This window comes from Diorhabda sublineata, chromosome 4 (assembly GCF_026230105.1).
Source record: "Diorhabda sublineata isolate icDioSubl1.1 chromosome 4, icDioSubl1.1, whole genome shotgun sequence".
Lineage (NCBI taxonomy): Eukaryota > Metazoa > Arthropoda > Insecta > Coleoptera > Chrysomelidae > Diorhabda > Diorhabda sublineata.
The window spans coordinates 29,947,000-29,972,203 of NC_079477.1; the positions used below are offsets into that span (position 1 = coordinate 29,947,000).

Genomic DNA, 25,204 nt, shown 5'->3' on the forward strand with positions numbered 1-25,204 from the left:
TTTAATTTGATTAGTGCATTAAATCTCCTCGAGACTGGTATCAACTGGTAAGTGGAAAAAAAACGTCTAATCAAAGTCATGGAAATGAAAAGATACCATTTTTTTTTTAAATTCTGCCAATCTCTTGAAAACAACTTTTCAACTACAAAACTTGAACAAAAATGGAGAACAATTTCTATGGAAAGTTGTTTAGATGGATAAAGTACGATAAGACTTATGGAAAGGTGTTTTATAAAAACATTTATAATTCAGAAGAGCCTTTCAAAGTCTTAGCCGAGGAGAAGAAAAAAAATTCAATTGACGAGATTTTTCAGTAGTTTTATAAAAATTTCTCCAGTGTCTTATGAGTTACCTCATATTGATGTCCGGTTATTATTTGTGACCCTGAGATTACTCACTTCATTTCATAAGTTTATAAATCTCAGATTTTTATTTTTTTCTTTAAACACTAGTTATTTCTTGAGAAAAAAAAACATAATTTGATTGAACACGTTGTTTTACAAATACTATCGTCAAAATATTACAAAATTTCTAATTGCTGCTTGTTCAAAACAAGTATTTTTGAGATGTCTCCTTCTGCATGTCCAAAAGCGAATTGGGGCTGTATTTAATTGTAGATAAGTGGTCTGGATGTATTTTTTATTCATTGCATTGTATGGTTATGACGATCTTTCACTTTGCCGAATGGATGCTCAAGGATTTTCTGTAAAACTTCACAATCAGCCCACTTTTTCGATCATAGTGAACAAAAAATCGTTTTTTCTCCTATTCCGTGAACTCAGTTGAATTTTAGACATCCTCAATAAAAATATACACCTTCCAATAAAAGAATTTCTTCTAGGAAACTATTCAAGTCGCAATATTAACAAATTACGTTTCTATTTGTGAACACCTTGTATTTGAAATTGTTAAAATCAAACATATATCTAGGTCTAATATAAATACAATACATAATTATATCTATTAGTTGGCCTCAAGCTGCTTTATATAGATCGATATATCACCTGTGTACCAAAGTTCACAATAAATATTATGATTTGATAACATATATGATTATCCAAACGTTATATTGATACAAACTTTAGGCGTATAATTTTTAGTATGTACGAGTTTATTCTTATTGCTTCAAAATATTACCTTGATCCTTACTATATTTATTACAATTGTGAGTGAAATATGATTTACACCGTAGTACCTATCGATGCTATTTCTCTGGCATGATAAGACTTTCAGGTATGTGGTCTTTTATGGTCTAGGTTTTCATGTATATATACCGACTTTGAGGGATATCCTTATAAAAGGAATTCCATACAATCATACAGATATCTTGTTCACCTGTATCCAACAAATCACCGCAAATGATATTCCAATTCATGATAGAAGTAATGAGATCAAAAGAAGTTGACTCAATTTCAACCAATGATATATCAATCTTCATTTATTTGATATTACACTTTGTTAATGATAACTGAAGTTTGATTGTGAGTTTTCATTAATAACCTGGCTATAGTTTTTCTGGGAACTTTTCAACTTTTATTTCAAACAGTTCCAAGTTAGTGTTTGGAAGAAAAGATGGAGGTTTTAGTTGGTAGTGGAAGTCAGTCAACTTTTGAATCCAAGCACAATGCACAAATGCATTTTCCCCGTCAGACACAGCTTCACTGGTCTTTCACGATAGGGAAGATGGGCACAGTTGCATACAAAAAACAAGTCAACTTATTCAAATTCTTCTGCTGATTATCTGGGAGAATAATTTTTGTGATACATAAAACATATTGAAATCCATTTTTTGTGGATATTGCCTTCTTTCCTGGAGTACTAATCATTAGCATGATTATAGGGCTAACAGACGACCATTCTCAATTTTGGTAAATTAGGATAATCACTGAGTGTCACTTGGAAATAACGTATTACAACTATAGAGTGTCCCAAATCATAAGTTAACAATATAGAAATTATCGATACTCATAACATTGGAAACTTTTAGAGGATCAGTAAGTGATTTTTGATGTGTTCGAATATCATAATTAACGTTTCAATTCATTGTGAACATGAAGCAAAGTTGTAATAAAATTATCCTAACAGCTTCGAGGTTATGAGACAGTTTCTCCACTAAAATAAGTTAACAGACGGTATTTTATTTTCATTTTTTTTAATGCTTTTTCCTATTATGTATTTTTTATCCTAGTTTATCCAAACGTGATATTTGTATGCATGAAAGAAAAATAATACACTTAGATTTTCTTGACAACGGTCCCCGTGTCTGATTCTTCAGAAGTTGGTGTAGAATCTGAACTAAGTGATTGTGGATTGAGCCGATTGGTAGGTGCTTTCACTAACATTGGAATTTGTGACCTCTTTTCCGAACTCGTATCTTTTTTCTCTTGTTCACTCTTATTTTTAATTTGTTCAGATTTATTTTCAGTCTTTGTTTCGGTGATATGACTTTGCATGTACGGTTGATTATCTGGCACAACTACCCTCGGAACATGTTTAGTGGGTTTATCGTCGCTAAGCTTTCGATTAATTGTTGGTTTTATAATCACTTTAGGATCAAGTCTTTTAACATTGGGAACTGTTTTTGTTTTTGGAGTAATACTGGCATATACTGGTTCAATAAGTGACGGCTTACAATCTTTCTCAGTTACAGGTTTTTCTTTATTTATATCAGTCTTACTTCTGGGTATTAGAGGACCTACATAGAGGTTATTACAAACGGTTTCCGGTTCCTCCTCTGGCTCTTCTGCTAACGTTGGTTCAGATATGAAGACTGGGTGGGGAGCACTCGACTGCTTAGTGAGGGTTGAAGTCCTCGGAGGTGGCACAGGAGGAAATTTATTGAATTCCGGGAAAGGATGTGTATATGGTATAGGCATGGATCTTCTCTTAGTGATAAGTGCCGCTCTTCCCGGATGATCTGGTAGTACCTTTGGAAAATTTCTTCTTTTAATTATTTTTAAGGATTCTTCAGGAGAGAGAGGTGCTGCTACTATATTATGATCATCTCTCGATGTTACATTTATATCGGCATTTGAATCAAACGTTTTCAACTTTCTTTTAGTTGTATACTCTAAATCCTGTACTGGATCAGAAGCTGAATGTTTGTGTTGTATTTTTATAATAGTCGGTTCAATGTCAGCAGTTTTGACACTTATAGTACTAGTACTTCTTGTGAGCCCTTTTATATTTTCCATAGGTCTTAAAGAAAAGTCTTCCAAAGTCAAAGATCTTCTCAATGGGGTTTCGTTCTCAAATTTTAAATGCGAATAATCAAGGGATTTTGACAATTCAATTGGTTGTTGCATTAAAACGCTTGGTCCTCTTCCAGATGGCGTAGCATCAACTTCTACGGATACTTTAGGAGGTTTTGGTCTTCGTATAGTTGAGGTCTTAGGAATAACTTCTGGAGGTACTGTAGAAGGTTGAGTCACCGACTTTTTACTTTCCGTGGTAATTTTGAACTCAACTGGCGTTGTTCTACTATTGACTCCATGTCGATTTCTCCTGAATATTTTAGGACTATATTTTTGTATGATTTCTTGTGTTATCCATTCGCGTACTTTGGTATGAGCGTCAATAGTACTACCAGACATTTGTCTACTAAGTTCATAGTTTGGGGATGATTCAGGTCTAACTGCTTCATAACTGTCATCGCCCTTAGAAGATTTACCTATCATTCTTACTATATTGCATCCATCTAAAACGAAAGCTTCATTATCTTTTTCCTTTTTCTCATTATCAGTTGGTTGACTGATATCATCATCTTTCGATGGTTGATTTTTCTTTTTGTAGCATTTGAAATACAAAATGACGAATAGGATGAGATTTGCCACAAGAAAAAGACCTCCTGCAACTGAAAGAATATTCATTGTTGAACTTTGTTTCAATTCTTTCGAAGGAGCTTCTATAATTTTCCCATAAGTTGTTTCAACAATATTATCAGGACGATCGTTACCGCGTGTTATCACCACTCCGTAATTTTCGTTTGGTTTTTTGTAAGGCTTATTGAAATTTTCATATTTGTTTGGCAGATGATCGTACAACCAAGGGGGAGGTGTCCTCCGTGGTACTGATGGAGTGCCGTATACACCATATATTGGTTTCGTAGTAGGATGCGATATTGGGTGTAAATGGAAAGTAAGGTTTTCTGTTATTGTCGGAAATATGTCGTTCCAATATTTCATCTTCTGTTTCTTGTAGTGCATTTGTGGTTGTGGAGGAATTTCTGTGAACAAAGTAGAAATAATTATTGTGAGAATTGTGAGTATTGTGAGAATATAATCCTTTTCAAACAAAAATTGACTATATAGGGTGTCCCAGGATGACATAAAAATATTGCTGTGACAAGAGAAAATTTTCTCATACGACTCATATGCAATTGAAGTTGAGGAATCAGTAAGTAACACGATTGTGTAGTTCAATTAGAAATGTTTAGTTCTGTTTTAATGCCTCTCACTTAAATATTGTCAATAAATAATTATAGTTTATGATAATTTTCTTCGGAATATCTCTTTATGGCAAACGGTGTCCTTGGCATGTACAACGATCTAAAAATCTACATATCTCTTAAACCATCAATTTTATCGAGTTAAATAAATAGTACGTTTTTGTTGAAAAAATTAATTGAAAAACTTATAAGTAATCATCCATTAAAAATTCATAATGTTCGAATGTGAAATGAAGAGAATAAACTCAAATATGAGTTTTTATTTTCCAACTCCAATTGCCTATAGCTATGAGAAAGAATGGATCGTATAAGAAATTTTTTCTTATGTACAGCATTATTTTCACGTCATCTACTCACTACCGAATTCCCTGCATCAAGTCCCGAAACACACTGCTTAGATACAATATAAATCAGTTCAATAAAAATTATTGATATGAAATTGCAAAAACAGTCCTATAAATTCAATACAAAGTCTTGAGAGGAAAAGATGAACAAACATTCTAATTTTTCTGATCTTCTTATGAATTCTCAAATCATAGCATATGTGAATTGGAACTTTTTGCTTGCAATTAAGAAGTAGATTCACATATATTCATGATTTCTAAATATCTAGAAGGTTTAAAAATCAGTTGACATTTCTAGCTCAGAATGCTTTCATTGAGGATATGTAAGAAACACTATTAGAATGTTTCTTAGCAAAATAATATCATCCTAGAAGTTTTAGGGAAAGCGGTCCCTACGATAGATTTTTTCATAATGTTCAACATAATTTATACATCAAGGTTGAATCCTTACCCCATATTTCGATCATTATGCTATATAAACTCAATCCATATATCAGTATCAGAAATCACTGCATTATAATTGTCTGAAATAAAATTATTATCATAATTGATGATTATTCTGATCTATTGCTATATCAATACACGGTTCTAGTTTTCTTATTGAAGAGAAGAGAGCATGTTAGCAGCTACTTTGACCAGTGTCGGTTTTAGTTATAACGTGAAGGCTGGGCGAGACATTTTCACGAGGTCTTTTTAACAGTAATTGACTCTTTACTCACCTCCTGCTATGATGCCTGTATCATTGTTTCACCAAGCCCAGGCATAATCCCCATTGCACGAGACGTAGCACGCTCTCCATTCTCCCGCGCCTTGTCACTATAAACCGCTTGGCTCTCTAGGTGCTTTTTTTTTTAAATAAAAATGAAACAACTTGGGAGAGAATTGATTCTGATTTATTTTAATGTTCCTATATTCATTAACAGGCCTCGTTAAAAAGACATGCTTTGAACTCACAATCAATGACATTAAATTTACCGTTTAAACGCATTATTCAATTGTGAGTAGTTTGTAATTCAAAGTTAAATATTTCCATTGAAATATTATCATAATTTTGGGAGGAAAGTAATGAGTTTTCTCTAAATTTGATTTTGTTCTTCTTATTTTTATTTCCGACTGAAAAATAGAGCGAGCCCTGTTCCTTCTGTTCTGTCTGTACTAACTTTAATATTTTATGATTAAAAATTTTCATAGATTGAATGGTGACAATCTCAGATTATTTTGTCTTACTTTATGTATCTTGAACACAGCATAAGCATTTTTACAATATTATATATAAAACGAAACAAAAAACTTATGTGTTATTTCTGTCTTTATTTTTTGTCCTTTTTTTCAATCGCTACAAAGTCCATTTGCTGCTACAATTGTCGACAGACGTGAACAACTCAGTACAAAAAGAATAATTGATCATATGAAGCTATTGAAACTTTCCTTCACATGCAGATGTTATATAAGTTGAATATATAGAGATTTTCAATATTCTTACCAATCTAACCAATATTTTCAGGATAGTTTGAGCGTTGATTCGGTCGATATTGATTTATCTTTTTTGGTTTTTTCCTCACCTCAAAAGGTAGACACAAAAAAAATTAACGAGATAAGGACTTGTTGGTTTTGATATCATAAGTAATCCCTTCACAGACACCACAGTCATCCTTCCTTAGCCCTTAGAGAATTTATAGAATATTAGAAAATCATCTAGACATCGCTGACTTGGAAGTATGATTTTTCCACTTGGAAGATATATTGCAGTGTCCTTCCTTTCGGTTTACGAAACCGGCAGTCCAGATCAGTGGTACTCTCTGTAATGTTAACATGCTTTCATGTGTCCTATGATTAGGCCTGCTACTGTTTCTGGTTCCCGCCTTTTTAGCAACAATGTGTCTGCTATTAGAGTAATATTAGAGTACCAGGCACTGTTGATGATCTCATTAAACACTTACAAAAGATTATTAGTTCATTTTAATTCAATTTTGATAAAGCTGCTTTAATGAAAAGTTCAAAACATGACTATCAGATTATAGAAATATTCAGGATCATTAAAGTTGGTTTAACATTTCATAGGGATAAAAATAATCATTATAACCCTTGTAACCTTATCCAAATATACGGTTGCAAGTTTAATTAGTAGTGTCGGGTTCCCTTTAAATTTGTGACATAGGTGGTTACACGGTGGTAGACTTAAACACAAAAGATATGAGAGCAATTAGAGACCCATGTATTAGAACAGTAATTATTGTTCCTATTTGGAATACTTACAACAAAATTAATGAGCAAAACCAACTTCGAGCATAATTTTCGGAAGCACGTTCAACACTGCGTAAAGGATTGAAAAAAATATTAAGAATATGATTCATTGGATTATTTACTTTTTCTATCGACTGCAATACGACGATCATTCAATAAATTGTGTTTCTATTGAATTTTCTCTGATACATCATATATTTCCAATTCTGATAAAATCGTTATTATTATTTGCTGAAATCATTGCGTTGATCAAACTAAATTTCTTGAAAATTTGTCAAGTTGAGGAACTGGATTCCACTTCAAATCGGACAAATGATTCTTAAAAAACTTAAACAAATTATTATTATTTCCTAGTTTCTCGATAGAATTTTGTTTGGGCGAGTTATAGACTTTCATATAACAATGTTATGGATTCTTCGGTTTGCCAAGACATTGTTTTCAACTTTAACCGCCAACAAGCGAATTTGTGGTAATATTTTAGGACAAAATGCTCGGCAGCAGTGCCTTCTTTTTTTGTAGAATCAGCAACCTGGATCTTTGCTGCAATAAATTCATTCAGATTGCTCCCACTCCACTCCAGAATCTTCTTCAAGATTGGTATTCATGGTGTTGATCTGTTGCTGTTCATGTATTAGGATGTTAGCAAGTAGATCGTGAATGTACAGGAGAAAGATCATCCTTAGGGAACACTAGTACTTATCTCAAACATCTCTGAGGTGTGTCCACCGATAGCGACCTGGATGGATGGGTTTTTGAGGAGGCTAAGGAGCAAATAGATTTGTAAGGACGACAAATCGTATGATCCTAACTTATTCAGAAGATTGACTGCCAAACCCCCTACCAAAGAACGACATGATTCAAGATTTTTCAGAATTTGCGATTTAACGAGTTGCTGGAAATCGTTATTTTTTTTTAAATGGGTTCAACGCGACAACATTTCCAATCTGCATTTGGCCAACTTCAAATTTATTACAAAATTGTACAAATTCAGGCTCAAGGGACGAAGTGGGATTCGCCAAGTTGTAGTCTGCAAAAAGCCTGCACACTCTCATGGATAGAGTTGAGGTTTTCTGTAGATCGTATATCACTTTAAGGTACAGGTTTTGGTTGATTTCATACTTAACCAAGCATGTGGAACTTCATTGAAATAGATTACTAATTTTGATAAAACAAATTTATCATTCGCGGGTATTATTAGACGCTAGCTTTAGGTACAACATACAAGTGTTCATCGAAAAAAATCATATTCAATCTGAAAATAGGAAAATATATTGTAATACAAACTAATAGGACTTTATAATAAATTATTCTCAGAGATTTAAAATTCAATACACGCAAATAGAACGTAGATATCACAAGAAGGAAATACCAAGAATAGAGAAATTTATAGTAGTCAAGAATATTTGTCTTATGACCGCAGAATGGAGTGTAAGAAGCAGTAGAAAGCCTCGCAAGAAATTTATAACAAAAGAGAAATATCGGCGAACGCCAAAAGATGAGTAAAGAGAAAGTTGACTAAATTGAGTATTTGAAAAATGGTTATATAAGGGTTATATTGCTAATATAACCCTTAAGTGAAGTTTTATAGTGAACATACAAATGAGAACTCAGAGTTTCAATAGATAATATATAGATGGCAATAATTGACGGGAAAGCTAAAATGAATAGTTGATCAAAAAGCAAGATATTGTAGGGTTTGATATATAATACTAATATGAATCAGTAATCAGTTCATTAATGAGTTTCAGATACTTCAAATTACTTTGATCTCAGAAGAAGCATTCGTTTTTCCTGCCATTAATTGTTGTTCCAAAAGTTATTTCGGAAGAGAAATTTTTGCAGCTGCACTTGCAAATGACTTTTTATTTTCGAGAATCAGTTTTCACTTTTGAAGTTTTTATTGAATATCTTACCTAGTTCCAAAAATTTCTCGTCTTTGGTATCGAACTCAGGCCATTCCACATCGAATTGAGTCCAATAAGCCGGACTCAAGCTACTGAAATGTTCTCTCCTGGGTACATTAGGATTTCTAGAAAATTAATAAAACAAAATCAAACTCATGTGAAAATTCAATAACATCAAAGAGATTCTAACTAGTAATGGAAATGCAGTTTTCGTTCACACTATATATTCAAAAGTTGTATATTATAGAAAATGAGCCGATATCTACAGGGTCGCTTAAGGCTACATGCCGAAGCAAACTCATTTCGTTTCCTACAGTTTCTGTTTATAACACTTATTAATAATTTCTATGAAAATATCGAACGCTGTCACATTAAAAATCTCTTCTAAACATGTATGATAATATGTGATAAGGGATGTATAAACCCTCTACAATATATCGTAATTTTTAAAATATTCTCAACTCAAGTGCAGCTTTTGCAGTAATTAGATTGTTTCGAAATGTTTTTTCGATAAAAAGAACCGTTCGTGTTAATCTGTTGCTCATAAAACAAATAGCAAATCGCTGTATTAATATTAACTAAGCCAACCTTCAGCTGGTAATTTTACGGTTCGCTGAAATCAGTTTCCGCTTTGTTTATATTTCCACCACTTGTTTCTTTCCGTTAATTCAACGTTCTTCCTTAAACTCTCATTTCCGCCAAAGATGATGTTCTTAAGTCGGTTATGCAAATATCTAAGTGTTTTGAAGGTTTCTCAGCATAAATAGTAGATGTCCGAACAAGTATTCAAATATAAGGGTGATAAATAAGACATTAGAAATATATTAACGCAGATATTGGAAGTGTATACGGAATTGTTCAAGAAATATATCAATAGATCAAAAAAACTGCAAAGGATAGTGTTAAACTCAATGAAATTGAGATTTTCTGCCATTAAATCACCGAAAATAGTCAACAAAACATAATTTCACGAATTCAAAGAATAGTAGAAACCAAACTAAAAAAGAAGAAAATAAATGTCAATTATTGTGGAAATAACTAGAATTATATGAACTACTCCTAAACATATACAAGAGAAAACTTATTATTATGGGAGTATATGGTCTAATTGAAATAATTTAACATTTTGATGGTTACCTATAACGGAGAAATAGCAAAATTGCAACATCCACACAACACATTTTTATCGTGGTATCTTAGAAGGACAACATGTAAACCGCAAAAGGGTGATAATCGGCTTATAACGTATAATAAGAGCGATAATATGGAAATATCAATACAAATATATGAATTGAGCAAATTATGAATAACTGATCCACCTGAGCGTTTTTCACCTCATGTAATATTCAAAATTTCTTGAATGATATCTGATAGATATTCTTTCTTCACTAATTAAGTACGTATTCAGAATAGAGTATAATTAAGATGATCAAAACACTGTGCGTAGGCCTCGAATCCGATCCTGTTGATAAACTCCGAGAAAGCTTATGAATGGGGTCCACTAGAAGAACTCATTGAAAGACAATTCAAGCTGTGAATGAAGAACAGGAGCCACCTAATCACAACCATCCTTATTCCTTATAATGCCGTACGAGTTTATAACATAGGAATACATTGTCAAGAAGCATTACAAGAAGTTTCAAGTTCAGAAAAATATATTATATATTATATCAAGATTCAACAGAACTAACAAGAGCTAGAGTGGAAGTTGAAACGAATCCTAGATGACGTCAGGAGAAGAATCAAACAGCACTCCAATCAACAGCACGGACTACGCCATAGAAGATCACAATACCCTCCTCCCAATTTCAAGAAAACCTCAACCAGCAGTGAAGACAACGTTAAATAAGAAAAGTGAATGGAGCATCTACAAGAAGTCTTTTTGAAGATTGGTAAGGACGCCTTTAGCAAGTGGATCCACTATTTAAGGTCGTTTTGAGTAGTGAGAGGTAAAAGCACTTCCAACTGGAAGGGCAAAATATAGAAACAAGAGTGAAATGCCATAAACAAAAAGAGGATAGCTGAAGACTGAATTGGAAGGTGAACTACCGGCCAGGTAACTGATCAGCTTAGGTATGAAGCTCTTCATAGGATGCATCGCTCTTTAATTGTACATTATAGAGCAAGCTGGTTTGAATATTGTGCATGAGTTTGGTTCAATAGTATTTTAACGGAATTACTATTGTTGGCGAAGTGAGAATTATGAAGTAATGAATAAGTGATCATATTTGTATAATATTGTTACGAACAAGTCCAACACATAGGTCGTGAAGCCTGTTCTGTCCAGTTAAAAAGGACGAAGTGAGATTTATAAAATTTGGTGGAGTCGCGGTCAGTTTGATGTACAGTTTGACAAGTCAGAATAAATATTACAAAAATACTGGTAATTTGCGAGTGCACGAATATTTAGAGGAAGTTTATTTGATAAAAATTGACAGTGTGAGACAGCAGATAGAATGCGAAGAACTCACATTAATAAACACCACTCAAAATTAATTGTATAGGCCTAGAAACATCGTGTTTATCATAAGAACTAGAACTATTAGATGCATAATCAATTGTAAGATTGTGAATAACAATAGGAACATCAGAAAGAATCTTCGCGACAAAAGAGAAGTAAAATGAAGCGGTGATGGCATCCTTCCAACAGACAGAATGCACTATCCTTATAAATTGAAAATCTGGCTTGAATATAAAGGAGAGGAAGTTTAAGGGGAGTTTATAGCTGCATACATAGGTATTGATAAATGGACAGATTGACGAAAATGACCACAATTTACTGAAAAATTTACGTGCTTACTTGATGTGACGATTCAGCATTAATCAAACAAAAATCGAGTGACGTCAATACAATTGATATTACTCTAGCAAATTCATTTGAATACTAGTCGTGAAGCGACGAAGTCTTAGCAGAATTAGGTAGCGATATATATCCAAAAAATGGATATATAAGAATGACAAGATGTTCCTCTAAATTCCCATACATTATCAACCTAGTTCCAAATTGAAGTATTTGATTGCCTACAACGTTAGCATCATTTGTATAATCAGGGAGTTATTGACTGTTGTCTGAAAAACACAGGATATCTAACAGATCTAGGAGATACGGAGGAAAGAATGAACTACAAAAAATTTGAACAATGAATATTGAACAGTTCTCCCATCACTAAAATATATACAAAGAAATATACAGAAGAGAAGCATGTAAAAAAGTGTCCAAGAGTAAGAGTGAGGTATTAACCAGATCAGTATTGAATATGATCTAGAGATTCTGACTTCTACTACTTTTAGAGAGAACTGAACATTATACGGAAAGAAGAGTTTTTTATAATCGAGTGCTTACATTAAAAAAGCTAAAAATTTGGAGGAACATGCATAAAACAGCGATCGCACAAATGATGTGTGACTATTGTGTCCTCCATCATCTCATTTGCCAATAGTGAGATTTATCTACCCATATGGCGCAGTAAAACTGTTAGAAAAACTACTTCTAGTTGGAATTGTTACATATTAACAATTGATTTTAAACCGACTCTTACAAAGAGACCTTATGTGCGTATCAGAATCTTTGAATTAATACGTGAACATAATTCAGTTAAACCATGGAATTTTGTCGATATATATTGGTTGGAATTTAATGAACTACTGAAAACGGATATTTTTTGTTCTATTTTCTCTGGAAAGTAAGCTTATTCTGTTCAAAATCTCAAGAGATTTTCTTCAAAAACTTATGCTTCCGATTGTACTTTACAGCTGAAACTTTAATTGCCAATTATCGACCCATAATCCCATGTTATCTGTTGAGATCCGCTTCTATCAATTCCTAAGCTGAAAAGTACATATAAAATCGTTTATCTACTACCAATTTAAAATTTCATGGTTCTAATATTGAACTTGTTAACAGATTGTTAACTTTCCCTCCCTCTAGATTAAGAAAGTATTCGATAAAACTTTCAACCCCTCGAGGAACTAATGTATTCCATTCAAGTGTCATGATATCAGAAAGAAGGTCACAGTAATAGGGGTTGGTTTGCTTTATACACTCGTTGTTTGTGTGAACAAGAAGTTGATGATTAGATGAGATAAATTTGATGGAAAAGTAGAATCGGATATCAACTAGTGAATTTAATTTTAATTATTTCTGTCTTATTTCTCTTTCCACTAAATTCAGTTCACTCATAGTCAATTGATAGAGAAAACCATCTAAAAAATTGATTCATTTGATGTGTACACCTAAATATGGATCTTTCGCGATTACGTTCTTCATTTCCACAAAACTACGCACTAGTTTCAATCAATTACAAACTACAATGGTTTATAAAGTTTGAAATAAAATTTCTTCATACCACCTCTTCCCGTATTATCACCCTTGAAGGTGGTGACTCAAAATGAGTTTTTTTTATAAAATTTCAGTAGTGCTAGAAACTTGAAATTCTGTAATTGTCGTGCACTTACGAAGGACTCACTAAGGTCACTTTATTACATATCAAAACTTCTTTGAAATGATGAAGTTTTATGAAATAAAATGATAACATGAAATTCTCGTTTCATTTAGATATATTTTTCACTCTCAAATTCTTTTCCTAGAACCAATAGCTACAGAGACAAAATGCCAATGAGAAAGTCAAGCAACAAGTGATCTGAACAAAATAGGAGTCCGTGTATGGTGGAGTAATACCCAGGACAGGAAAAAATGGAGAAAAATAGCGGAAAAAGTTAAATTATGCAGTGGACTTTAGTTTAATAAAGAAAAAGGTTAGAACGTGGATTCACTCACCACAATAAATGAGTCAAAGAGCTCTTAATTGATTGGTTACTATTCCTATTGTACAATGTACAACCGAATATTTATAATAGCTACAGAGAAACAAAAAACGAAATACCATAATATATATTTTTTATAATGAATGGAGTGAAAAAAAAATGAAGATTTGAAATGTAATACGATTCATAATAATGCTAGAAATAACAAACTCTACCTTGTTTTTAATAACGTAGTTTTAGATAGTGGGCTATTAGTTTTCACAATTAATTTTCTGTGTTTAATTTATGTTTATTAAAATTTTAGTAGGTTGATGTCAAACAATGTTGTTGATAATTACCAATCGAAGTTTACTTCTCAGTTTGTAGGTTGTAATTTTTTGTTATCTATATATTGTAACATGTATAGAAACGCTAAATTGTATGTAGGTATTGTATGACAAGTAGTAATTCTCGACAAACTAGACGTCTTTATGCTGAAAAATATCTACAAGGAATGACGCTTAATCATTTCGAATTTGCACGTTTGTATAATCGCTTATCCGAGACTTGAATTTTAAAAAGAAAACTTAACCAACAACTCGTTTCCAGATAGTTAAAAATGTAAAGGTAGAACAAACAATTCTAGAAGAAATTGATATACATCCGGAAACACTAGCACTAGATAAATTGCTGTTACCCTAAATATCAGCTATTTATCTGTTTGGCGAGTTTTAAAAGAACAGTAGTTATGTCCTCACCACATCCAACGGGTTCAAGTTCTTTTACCTTAAGATTTTCTTTAACGAGCTAGATATTGGAATAGTAAGCACAACAAATACTACAAAATTCTCACAATATTCAAGTATAAGCAGACGAGAATACCATGAGATTGTAGAGCACCATTTTCATAAAGTTTTTTTATTAAACGGATGAATTGATATTGTACGGGATAACTTAATTGGGCCACATTTTTTGCCTTAATGATCTTCCTGAACTACTTGAAGACATCACACTCAATATCAGACAAAACATGTGGTTCATACACGATGGTAGTCTAGTACATTTCAGTTGGACTGCTAGACAACATTTAGGTGCAACATATCCCAACCGTTGGATTGGTCGAAGAGGACCCCAACTTTGGCCTCTTCGATCTCTTGAGGTGAATCCTTGCGATTTTTGTTTATGGGGTTATTTTAAATCATTAGACTCCACAACTGCCATTGCTGATATCAACGATTTGAAAAGTCGTACTCAAATAGCTTGTGTCACCATAAGAAACTCACCTCAAATCTTTGAACGTGTACGGCAATCCATGGTACGTAAGCTATGTTATATTATTATATACCTTACACTTCATTAATTTTTTCCACCAATTTATGAAAAAAAAATATGAATTATGGTTTTTATTTTTTTCTCTGTAGCTTGAAGTTTTAGGAAAAAATTTATAAACAAAAAATATTTTTAAATAAAATACTGATTGTAAGTTGAAACTTTATTTAATAAAACTTCATGTTAGAAAAATTTTTTGATATCAAATAAAGTCCCTAATTATTATTGAAAAAATGTCCGAGGCTAGGAAAAGAAGTGTGCTGTTTTTGTTATGCGACCCTTCTTTATTTCATACTAGCAATTATCTCCTAAATTTTGTCGCATGAATATCTTGCTCTAAAGATAGTGAATTTGAATTTTGTTCCATTTTAGGACCAATCGTAAATTTGTCATGGAAGCGACGATCGTCTATCTGGGGATAACAAAGCAAGAAATATATTAAGAGCGATTTCTGGAGTCCTTTCTTCTGTTAGAGTGGAAAGTAAAATATAGTTCAGTTGAATGTCAAATCCTATTTGATGACAAATAGATTTACTGTCGATTTTCACAACAATTATGGATCCTTGTGAAAATTATCTTGTAATAAAGTGAAGTTTCGGTTAAAGATTCATAATATTCTCTGAGAATGAATTGCGTCTTGTGACAAGTATTAAAATACCTTGCATAATCTGGTAGTTCTGAGCAGGAAAACGTGAAAATCTTTGATATACGAATATGACTTTTCAATATAATGTCAGCATTTCCTCGAAATAACCGTACAGCATTTTAGAAGCCAGCAAATCGAATTTCAAAGCCATTTATGTTCATTCTGTTCCTGAAAGTATGTACTAAGATGAGATTTTTATAGTATATAATCCCGTAAATAGGAGAAATACGGTAAAAGTTTTATTTCATACCACACACCTACCAACCAATACTTTTTGAAATCGTAGTACTGAATATTGGAAAGTATTTTATTTTAAAAAGCCCCTGTTCAACAAAATAATGGAATTTCATTTTAAATATCGAGTTTTATACGAATACAAGTACTTGTCCATTGCTTTGAAAATAATTTAACTCAGACGTGACGTATTTGATAGGATATTACAAAAATATTTTGAATGTGAAATAAATCTCCCAAAATCAATTACGTTTTATGGAATTTGAGTAAAATATTCATCAAAATTCACCTCATCCTACATTAAAAAGCAAAAAGACCTCTTCAAAAGTATTAAAATTCTGTAGTCTATCCGCTAGTCAAATTACCCAACCTGAAAAAGACTGTTAAAACTGTTCATCTATAAAAAATTTTTTCAACCTCAAGATGAATAAAACTACATAATATAAACAAGCAAAAACTGTAGATGCAATCATCATCGTAGAGTAAATGATACCTGTTGGTATTTCAGCATGTGTAGTGAAACGATTAGCGAATGCATAAGTCGTTTTCTGGATTGAGATAAAAAGGAGGATGGAAATTGTCATTGTTAAGAAGCTGGTATTGATACACAAATAAAATTGGTTTCTGAAAGATCTCGCAGAATTTCAAGAATTGAACGAATACCGATTGAAAAGACGCGTTCAAATAGAGGCAAAAGAACCTGGACAAGGTTGATTCACATGATACGAGCACGTTATGCAGATAAGGGATTATAGATTGTTAACACGATGATTAGAATCAAGAGTGGGATAGCTACGAGTCGGAGCTCTAGAAAACACAAAATTCAGTCATTACTAACATGATGTGTCATTCTGTTCACATATGCCCGACAACCTATCTTTGCAGTAGATAATTCATTCGGTTTTATGCGTATTCTTCTGAAGATTTGATTCATTTGTAACTTATATCAGAAGAATTGTATCGAGATTAAATTTTTGATGAAATCTAAAAAAAAACCTTCGGAAATTCTTCATAAATTGCAAGTGGTATATGAAGGCAGGACTGGATGATCCACGAATATCTTAACCTTAAGTACTGATGCCTATATATACGTGGAGAACATACTATAGAAACAGCTGTTTATATAGCATCCTACTGCGATTGAGGACACGAACCCAGACAGAATCAGACAACTCACCGACTCATTGATTGTGCGAAAGTTTCTGAAAAAGAACATTTAAAATTTTGCAAGAACCCTGTATTGCCACACGTGATTTGGAAATGCAGTTCAGGGGTTCTAAGTAGCTATGACTGGAGTTTTGAACGGGTCAAATCGAAATAATTATTAAGGATATCTTAAATCGTTAAAGCAATTTATATAATTGATTATTGTAAAGTTTTATTATGAAATTTTTGGAAAAATAGTTACAATACTTACAATAATCCTTATCGTAGACATTGGAACAACACTGAGATAATGCTCAATATGATATAATTCAGATTAAAAACTATTGAAAAATCTAAATATTGTGAAATAAGCTTCTATTATTCACAAACCCATGAGCAGAATCTCATATTCCATTGTTTTAATGGTTATGATATACCTTTGGATCTACGAAAATCTTTCTCTTTCAATTTTTCATTATTTCATTTCTTTCTTTCTCCAACTTCAACCGATTGAGTTCTCTGATACAGTCTATTTTGATAAATACGATAAATACGGATGGTCTTAGAAGTACCTGGCCTGGTCGAGAGATGTTAGAGGCTTGAAAAATACCACTGTGTTAAAAACTACACAATCTATGAATCAAATGTTTGAGGAAGCCACGTTGTTTTGTATTTGTTTGGCTGCAATCAATAGTGAACGTTTTCAGTGAATTGGTGAACATGGAAAAAATTGGTTATCGTCATATGATGAGATACTTCCATTTGAAAAGCCTTAGCCCAACCAATATAAAAGCTGAACTAGATTCTACTCTAGATGGACACTAAAATATCGGATAGCAGAGTTTAAACGAGGCCATACCAGACTAGCATCGCAGTGGTCGACCAAATGAGCTAACGACTCCATAAATGTTGAAACAGATCCACAAAGTGGTACTATATGATCGTCGTCTGAAAGAGCGCGAGCTAGTAGATGTAGTAAGCACTTCAAAAAATTCAGTAAATCCCATATTAACTGAAAATTTGGACTTGAGAAACTTGTGCGCAACATGGGTGCTGCGATTGCTCACAGTAGAACTAAAGTAGCATCGTGGAGATGTTTCCATCGAGTGTTTGGCAATGTTTCATATAAATAAAACCGAATTTTTGCGCCGTTTCGTTTTGCCATGAGCAAAAAAATTATGTAGAACCGGCCGCACTTGGCTAAGAAGAAAGTGTTTCTTCAAGACAATGCTCAATCCGTTATTGCAGCGTTCAAAATTAAATAATTAAAGCTTAAATCGCTACCTCATGTATCCTATTACAACCAGATTTGGCGCCTTTGAAGATCTTCTGTTTTCAGAATGAAAAAATAGAGAAGTGATGTCAGCAGTTAATAACTATTTCGAGGAGCTTGACGATTCTTATTGTAAAAAATATTTCGAACTTATTGAATATCGCTGTTAAAAGTATATGCAACTAAAAGGAGAGGTTTTGGGATGAAAACAAAACAGAATTTTTGTGTTCGGTTTGTTGGATTCGATACCTCTGGAAACATCCTCTACAAACGTACTCTATTTTGTCTTGAACTGAGTTTTTGGTATTATTATTATTAAAAAATACACGTATAATTATATCAATTCAATTATTTGCAAATAAAGTGTGAATTTTTATATTCCTGTTACTCAAATATTCCAATTCTGATTCTTTTTCTAAAAAAACGAATCAAATTCCATGTAATCTATAATACAATACAATATCTACGAATAACGTTGAGAATCTTATTAGTTTCAAATAGTTACTAATATGATGGTCAACATTTAGAAATGTTATTTCTACGAAATAAAACTAATAATGTCTTGTATTACAAACAATAATTATATTTTACTCGTGGGAGAAGTATCGTTCTTCTCATGAAATTTCTCGAACAAAGGCGAAACTAACATTCACTACTGTTGAATAGAAGCTAATTTTGAATTAATAAACAGCGTAGCATTACTTACCCCGTTTCCGCAAAGTTGGAGAAATACATCATAACTATTTCCGAAAACAAACGTTCCTGCTCGGTGTAAGAGTCGACGAAATGAAACTTTGGTCCATCTAAAGGAACCCCAAAAACGTACGGTAACTCCTCACCATTGTAAGTCTTGTCTCTCTAGATAAATTTTAAAATTAGAAGACAGAAATAACCGCATAAAAGACGTACGCTTTTTAACTTAATTTTTCGTTTTTCTTGTCTTACGATAGGAAGAGTCGTCTGCGTCAGAGCGAATACAAAAATAGAACATAAGTTTATAGGCCGGTACCGGAAAATAATCATTGTTGTTGAATAAGTGTCTTCTATTTGGATATAACGAGAGTTAATATCAATTGGTTCATACCCTTAATTTCTCAATAAGTATAAAAGTAAACCTATTACTAGGTAAAGAGCTAATTATATGATTATATGGTTATTGCTTGAAAGAAATTGGTTTTATTTTTATTAAAGCTCCATTTTCCTCTAACAATCAAGGTTAGCTTTCCGTAAGAATCGATAAAGAGCTCAATGTTTCCGGAACGGAACTTTATTTGGGGTCTCGAATTAGATGTGTTGATAGATAACATAATTCTCTCTATAGAAACGATAATCACAATATTATATATATGATACGTCAAAATTGAAATATAACAACACTTTATGTCAATAAGCAGTCCATAATTCGAATGGAATTGAACTAACAAAAATAAGTCATTTGAAAGTCGGTTTTTTCATTTTGCACTTTACAACAATAAATCAATTCTATTCTTTATTCAATTTCGTTCTGGATAGAATTTTATTTATTCCAAGGTGTCATATTTTGCCGATAATTTTATTTTTACGGATAGATGATCCAAATAATTATCACTCTTCACCATTTTTGGAATTAATTTGTAGCAATATTCACGCGTAGGCAAATTATGTGATATGAGTTGATTTGAATTGAATTGAATAAGTGTCTTCTATTTGGATATAACGAGAGTTAATATCAATTGGTTCATACCCTTAATTTCTCAATAAGTATAAAAGTAAACCTATTACTAGGTAAAGAGCTAATTATATGATTATATGGTTATTGCTTGAAAGAAATTGGGTGAGAGTGTCCTTGTGCGGCTTATCCTCAGATATCAAACTCTCAGCATGCGATAAAACCTAAAGTTGCCTGTTTTGTGCAAGGTCATTTCATCACTGTGTCTTCCTATACTATAAAATACTTGTATCAAGCAACACAGCATTAACAAAACATTCATAATCGTGATTGGTAATCGCTAATGAAGATAGAGGACAGTTCTTTGACACATCTAAGACAATTGTGTTTATATAGAGAGTTCAAATAAGAGCATATGTCGGTGAAATAAAAATTCGCGAAGCAAAATTTTGGGGGAATTTAGTGAAGGAACATTTTGAAATGCGGATATAAGTACTGTATGAAAAGTGAACTGAGGAAACCAAATTAATTATGCACAAGGAACAGATTCAGTTGAGTAAAGTTGAGCGTCCGTTGCCAATGACATTAGACGAATAATGCTCCTAATCAGGATGGCTGGGGCTATCAGTACCAGTTCGAATCAACTATTTTGAGAGCAGAGAAGTCACTCATGACATAAGTTATGCGAAGAAGAGTACAAACTGTAAAAATTATGATAGAAGGTAGTAAGGGATAGAATGAAGGGAGATATTACAAATAAAACTGAGGTGGCAAACTGAATGAGAAACTGACCAAAGGGGTAAGATACTGTGATTGAAACTGACCAGACCAGACCAGACCAGAACGGAACTCAGCCTGTTAGCTGAAGATTCATTCCACTGTATTTGAACTGTATCCAGCTTAACTTGAAAAACATCGAAAAAACAGATGAATGTCAATGTAATGGAAAAAAACACGTCGTCATGAAATGTAAGAACAGATTTTTATTGAGCACGCCATAGGCAATTAAATGAGCTGGTAGAAAATATCTTCAACAGACAACAACATAAGCACAATATCGATAAAGGTACGAAAGACGAAGTCTACTCCACAAATTCTAGGAGAGGCTCACCCAACTGCAAACGACACTCAAATCTAATATTGTAGAAGATTGAGGTAGTTGTGGCACAATGGCGTGAAACTTATAATAACAGTATGAGATAAATAATATAAACATAGATGAGACTTGAAGACGAAATAGTTTGAAATAGTAAGTGAAATGACGGAAAGCAAGAATACCCTAATCAAACCTAGACTGTAGATAGAAGCATAGCAGTTTAAGATGATTCATTCAGAAATGGTACAGTTGCTGTTTAATAAAGCATTTGTTCTAATGATTGTATTATTATTTATCTCGCGAAACAATAATCAAGCATAAATTCTACCATATAATTTAATACTATAGTACTAGAATATATGGAAGAACAGTCCAAGATGATTTAGAATTCTATTTGAAAAATTTTTACCCTTATTTTAGAGATAAGGCCACTTTCATGACATTTGCGGAGGAGTTATTTGACTGTTGTATATATATTATAGGCTAGCATACTTATATAATTCTAATTTATGAGAATTGAAGTAACAACAAATGGATATCGACCTCGGATAAAAGGCATAGTACCTCAAGTCGACTGGCATCACACAAAATGCTCAATATTCAAAACGAAAAGTGGAGAGGCAACTCCTTATTTCGTATTGTCCAACCGCGTTTTCTCCGGGATTTTCAAGAATTTATCCTGGAAAGAACAATGAACACACATCTAAATCAGGATGATTTTCAAAACTTGTACTCCATCATATCTTCGTAGGTCCCGATCAAAATAGATTCATTGTGAATTGCCTCACATGATCAGAATTAGATTACAATCAGATTAACGCGTTAAAACCATATTCCGATGATTTTATGAGAAATTAGTTTGCAGTTGAATGAGTGAGACAACTAAACTTAGTTTCACTAATTTATATAGCAACCTAAGGTAACTACTTAATTGTTCACATGTCATTCTCAAACTGAAATATTTTATGTCTGGAAAGTCACTTAGGTAAGTTAAAACCAAAAAAAAAGAAGTATATAAAAACGAATTTGTTAATTTTTATAATATACACCAAATTAGTGGAATATTCTCAACACGCCACTGGTTTTATTTTTATTAAAGCTCCATTTTCCTCTAACAATCAAGGTTAGCTTTCCGTAAGAATCGATAAAGAGCTCAATGTTTCCGGAACGGAACTTTATTTGGGGTCTCGAATTAGATGTGTTGATAGATAACATAATTCTCTCTATAGAAACGATAATCACAATATTATATATATGATACGTCAAAATTGAAATATAACAACACTTTATGTCAATAAGCAGTCCATAATTCGAATGGAATTGAACTAACAAAAATAAGTCATTTGAAAGTCGGTTTTTTCATTTTGCACTTTACAACAATAAATCAATTCTATTCTTTATTCAATTTCGTTCTGGATAGAATTTTATTTATTCCAAGGTGTCATATTTTGCCGATAATTTTATTTTTACGGATAGATGATCCAAATAATTATCACTCTTCACCATTTTTGGAATTAATTTGTAGCAATATTCACGCGTAGGCAAATTATGTGATATGAGTTGATTTGAATTTCTGAAACTACACTCACAGGGTTCACCTTCGGTTTCTGAAGACGATAACTTGGTTATGGAAAAGCACACAGTGCGAGTCAACTTTGAAATAAAGGCTTACATACTTTGATATACTCGTACAATTACAACCAAATTTATAGAATTAATTTGGATAACTAAATCGGCACTATCACAGTAAAATTAGGATAATCAGCTCTTTATCGTGATTGTTTTGTTTCATTTGCTGTGATTTCTATAGTGTAGTCCCTACCAGGAATATCTTCAAGAATGCCTATGTTGGATGACATAACTCCGTTATTTGTGAGATTGGGTTTGTAAAGTTCAGACTATGATCGTAATTGAGTATTTTGTTCAAGTTCTGGAAGAATCGCGAAATTGATCTGAAATCTTAGACCCTGTGAATGCTCACGCAGTAGCAAATGCCTGTACGTGAAACTTATACCAATGTCATTATAAAGATCCGTAATTATACAAATTCAACAGATTTCATACGATAATAAAGACATAGGTTCATTGAAAAATAGGTCTAAACAATTAAGGATCTGCTTATAATATTGTTAGGCTGTCACATTTTGTGGATATCATCCAATCACAGTGATTCAAGGAAATAATCTGCAGACGTAAATCTTTGGAAAAAACTTGGAGCAAAATTCATTATGAATTTTTGTATATTACATCGAAATGTGATGACATGACCTATTCACTGCTTGTCAGAACAGAAAATATTGAAATATATCATAAGGGGTTTAATGCCTCAATGACTTCAACTATGACTATTTTGAATTATTTTATACATAATATGATATTATTCCAGTAATGTCATACTAGCAATGTAGATACGTAATACTCAATTGGCATATTTCTTTTAAAATAGCCTTTTTTCCTCTTTTAAAAATTCTTCTTTATCTCAATTTTCTACACAATACGTTAGGATATTAAGCGCGTGTTTTTAACGACAACCGCAGCTGTTATTCCCGATCATATTCAGAAGCTTGACTATTTATTCACCAGTAGCGGATATTATTTTTGCATTTTATATTTTGCATACTTCTCTAATAGTTGAAACTAAAGCATCAAAATAAAAATATATATGGACGGTATAATCTACTCCATTTGGTACATGGTAAATCATGAACTGCATATTATCTTTATATGATGTTGGAAAACAGTAAGAAAGTTCACAGAAGAAAATAATTCATGAGTAGTTTCTGAGAATAATTATTCACTTAATACGAGGGCTGCTACTTTAGTCTTGAGATAAGGCAACACTGTTGTGAATATGTCAAATCTGACATTGCCATCAAGTATTTTCAATGGTGAACGTACTTAGAACGTGTTATCATACTAGTGCTATTTGAGTTGCTTACAGATACTTGAAACATTCATCTTAACAAAAAATCATTTCAAATCACTGACATTTTCGTGCGATAATTTTCGAACTTTCCATAGCAGTGAGATAATCAACTGGCTTCGACTTTTGGATGCAGAGAAATACTAAATTCAATGCGTTGATTTGAAAGACGTCTTTAAGATCATGACAAACAACCACTCATGGATCTGTGCAAATCAATCCGGAACTAAACAACAATTATTAACTGCATGAATCTGTCAATACGAACGAAAAGCTATTAGCGAGCAAAGCATTCCATTAGATCTACGTAGAACATCCAATTTTGGCTGGTACACCAGCATTTGTTTTCCAGTAGTAGTCGATTTTTTCTTTGTTTACTGGAGGGATATTTTTATAATATCTAATTCAGTTTTTTTGGTTTCTAAATAGTACCTTAAAAGCTGGCCAAGTTTACATGCATAAATATTGCATTCGACTTTTTTTTGGCCGAATTTACTACCGCTCTAAACAGTATGTCCGGTTCACTAATCTCTGTTCCAATATCATGATATTATTTCTAAAAGAACATATCAATTGTTGAAAATTATTCTTAATGAGTGAGAAGTAAGAGAGATACTGTTTATTATGTAAAATTCTGAATTAAACTGCTTGTGTTCTAACAACGTTATTACAACTACACTTTTATATAAAATGCAACTAAAATACTCACTATATACTCTCTAGAATGTGTTTTGTGCTTAAAGACATAAAAATAAGACTGCATGTTGACTGTAGCGTGATATCTCGCCATTTGCACCAGCGGCGCCACAGAACGAGCGTCGGATAAGATATCAAGTAGAGTATCTCTAGCCTGTGATGCCTGATCGGGTTCGTGAGCCCTATAACCGTAAACTGGATCGTTCGCCTTATATGTTTGGGAAATGTCGTTTGCTCCGTACTCATCGAGCGTTCGTTGCAAGCAGAGTTCCGGCTTAATTTCACACCGGGAACGGAAGTATGTGCGGAGCTCTTGATCGCGTTCTTTTAAGAGGAGCCCTTGGCTTAACGCTACGGGGTCCAACAGATTTATGCTTTCGATTTCTGTTACTCCGTACAATAATTCAAATCTGAAACAAGAGTATTATGAACAAATAATATTTGATTGATTGTGGCAGGAAAATATTTTTCGCTTTTATGATACTGAAACGCAACTAGCGAGTCATTGAAATTAAAATATTTTCGTATGTA

At 32.7% G+C, this 25,204-nt stretch overlaps 1 protein-coding gene across 2 annotated transcripts in view; it reads right to left on the bottom strand.

Moving 5' to 3' along the window:
- Window positions 1-875: 875 nt before the first annotated feature.
- LOC130442635 (neuroligin-4, X-linked-like) overlaps window positions 876-25,204 on the bottom strand; it is a 124,411-nt gene continuing 100,082 nt past the window's right edge. Inside the window, exons 6-9 of one of the 2 annotated variants that reach the window (XM_056776930.1) lie at window positions 24,687-25,083; window positions 19,017-19,168; window positions 8,949-9,064; window positions 876-4,225 (exon numbers count right to left, since the gene is read on the bottom strand). In XM_056776930.1, coding sequence (XP_056632908.1) covers window positions 2,235-4,225; window positions 8,949-9,064; window positions 19,017-19,168; window positions 24,687-25,083 — 2,656 coding nt within the window. In that variant the 3' untranslated portion in view covers window positions 876-2,234. The remainder of the gene's footprint in view (window positions 4,226-8,948; window positions 9,065-19,016; window positions 19,169-24,686; window positions 25,084-25,204) is intronic. The other variant, XM_056776931.1, reaches the window with a different exon arrangement.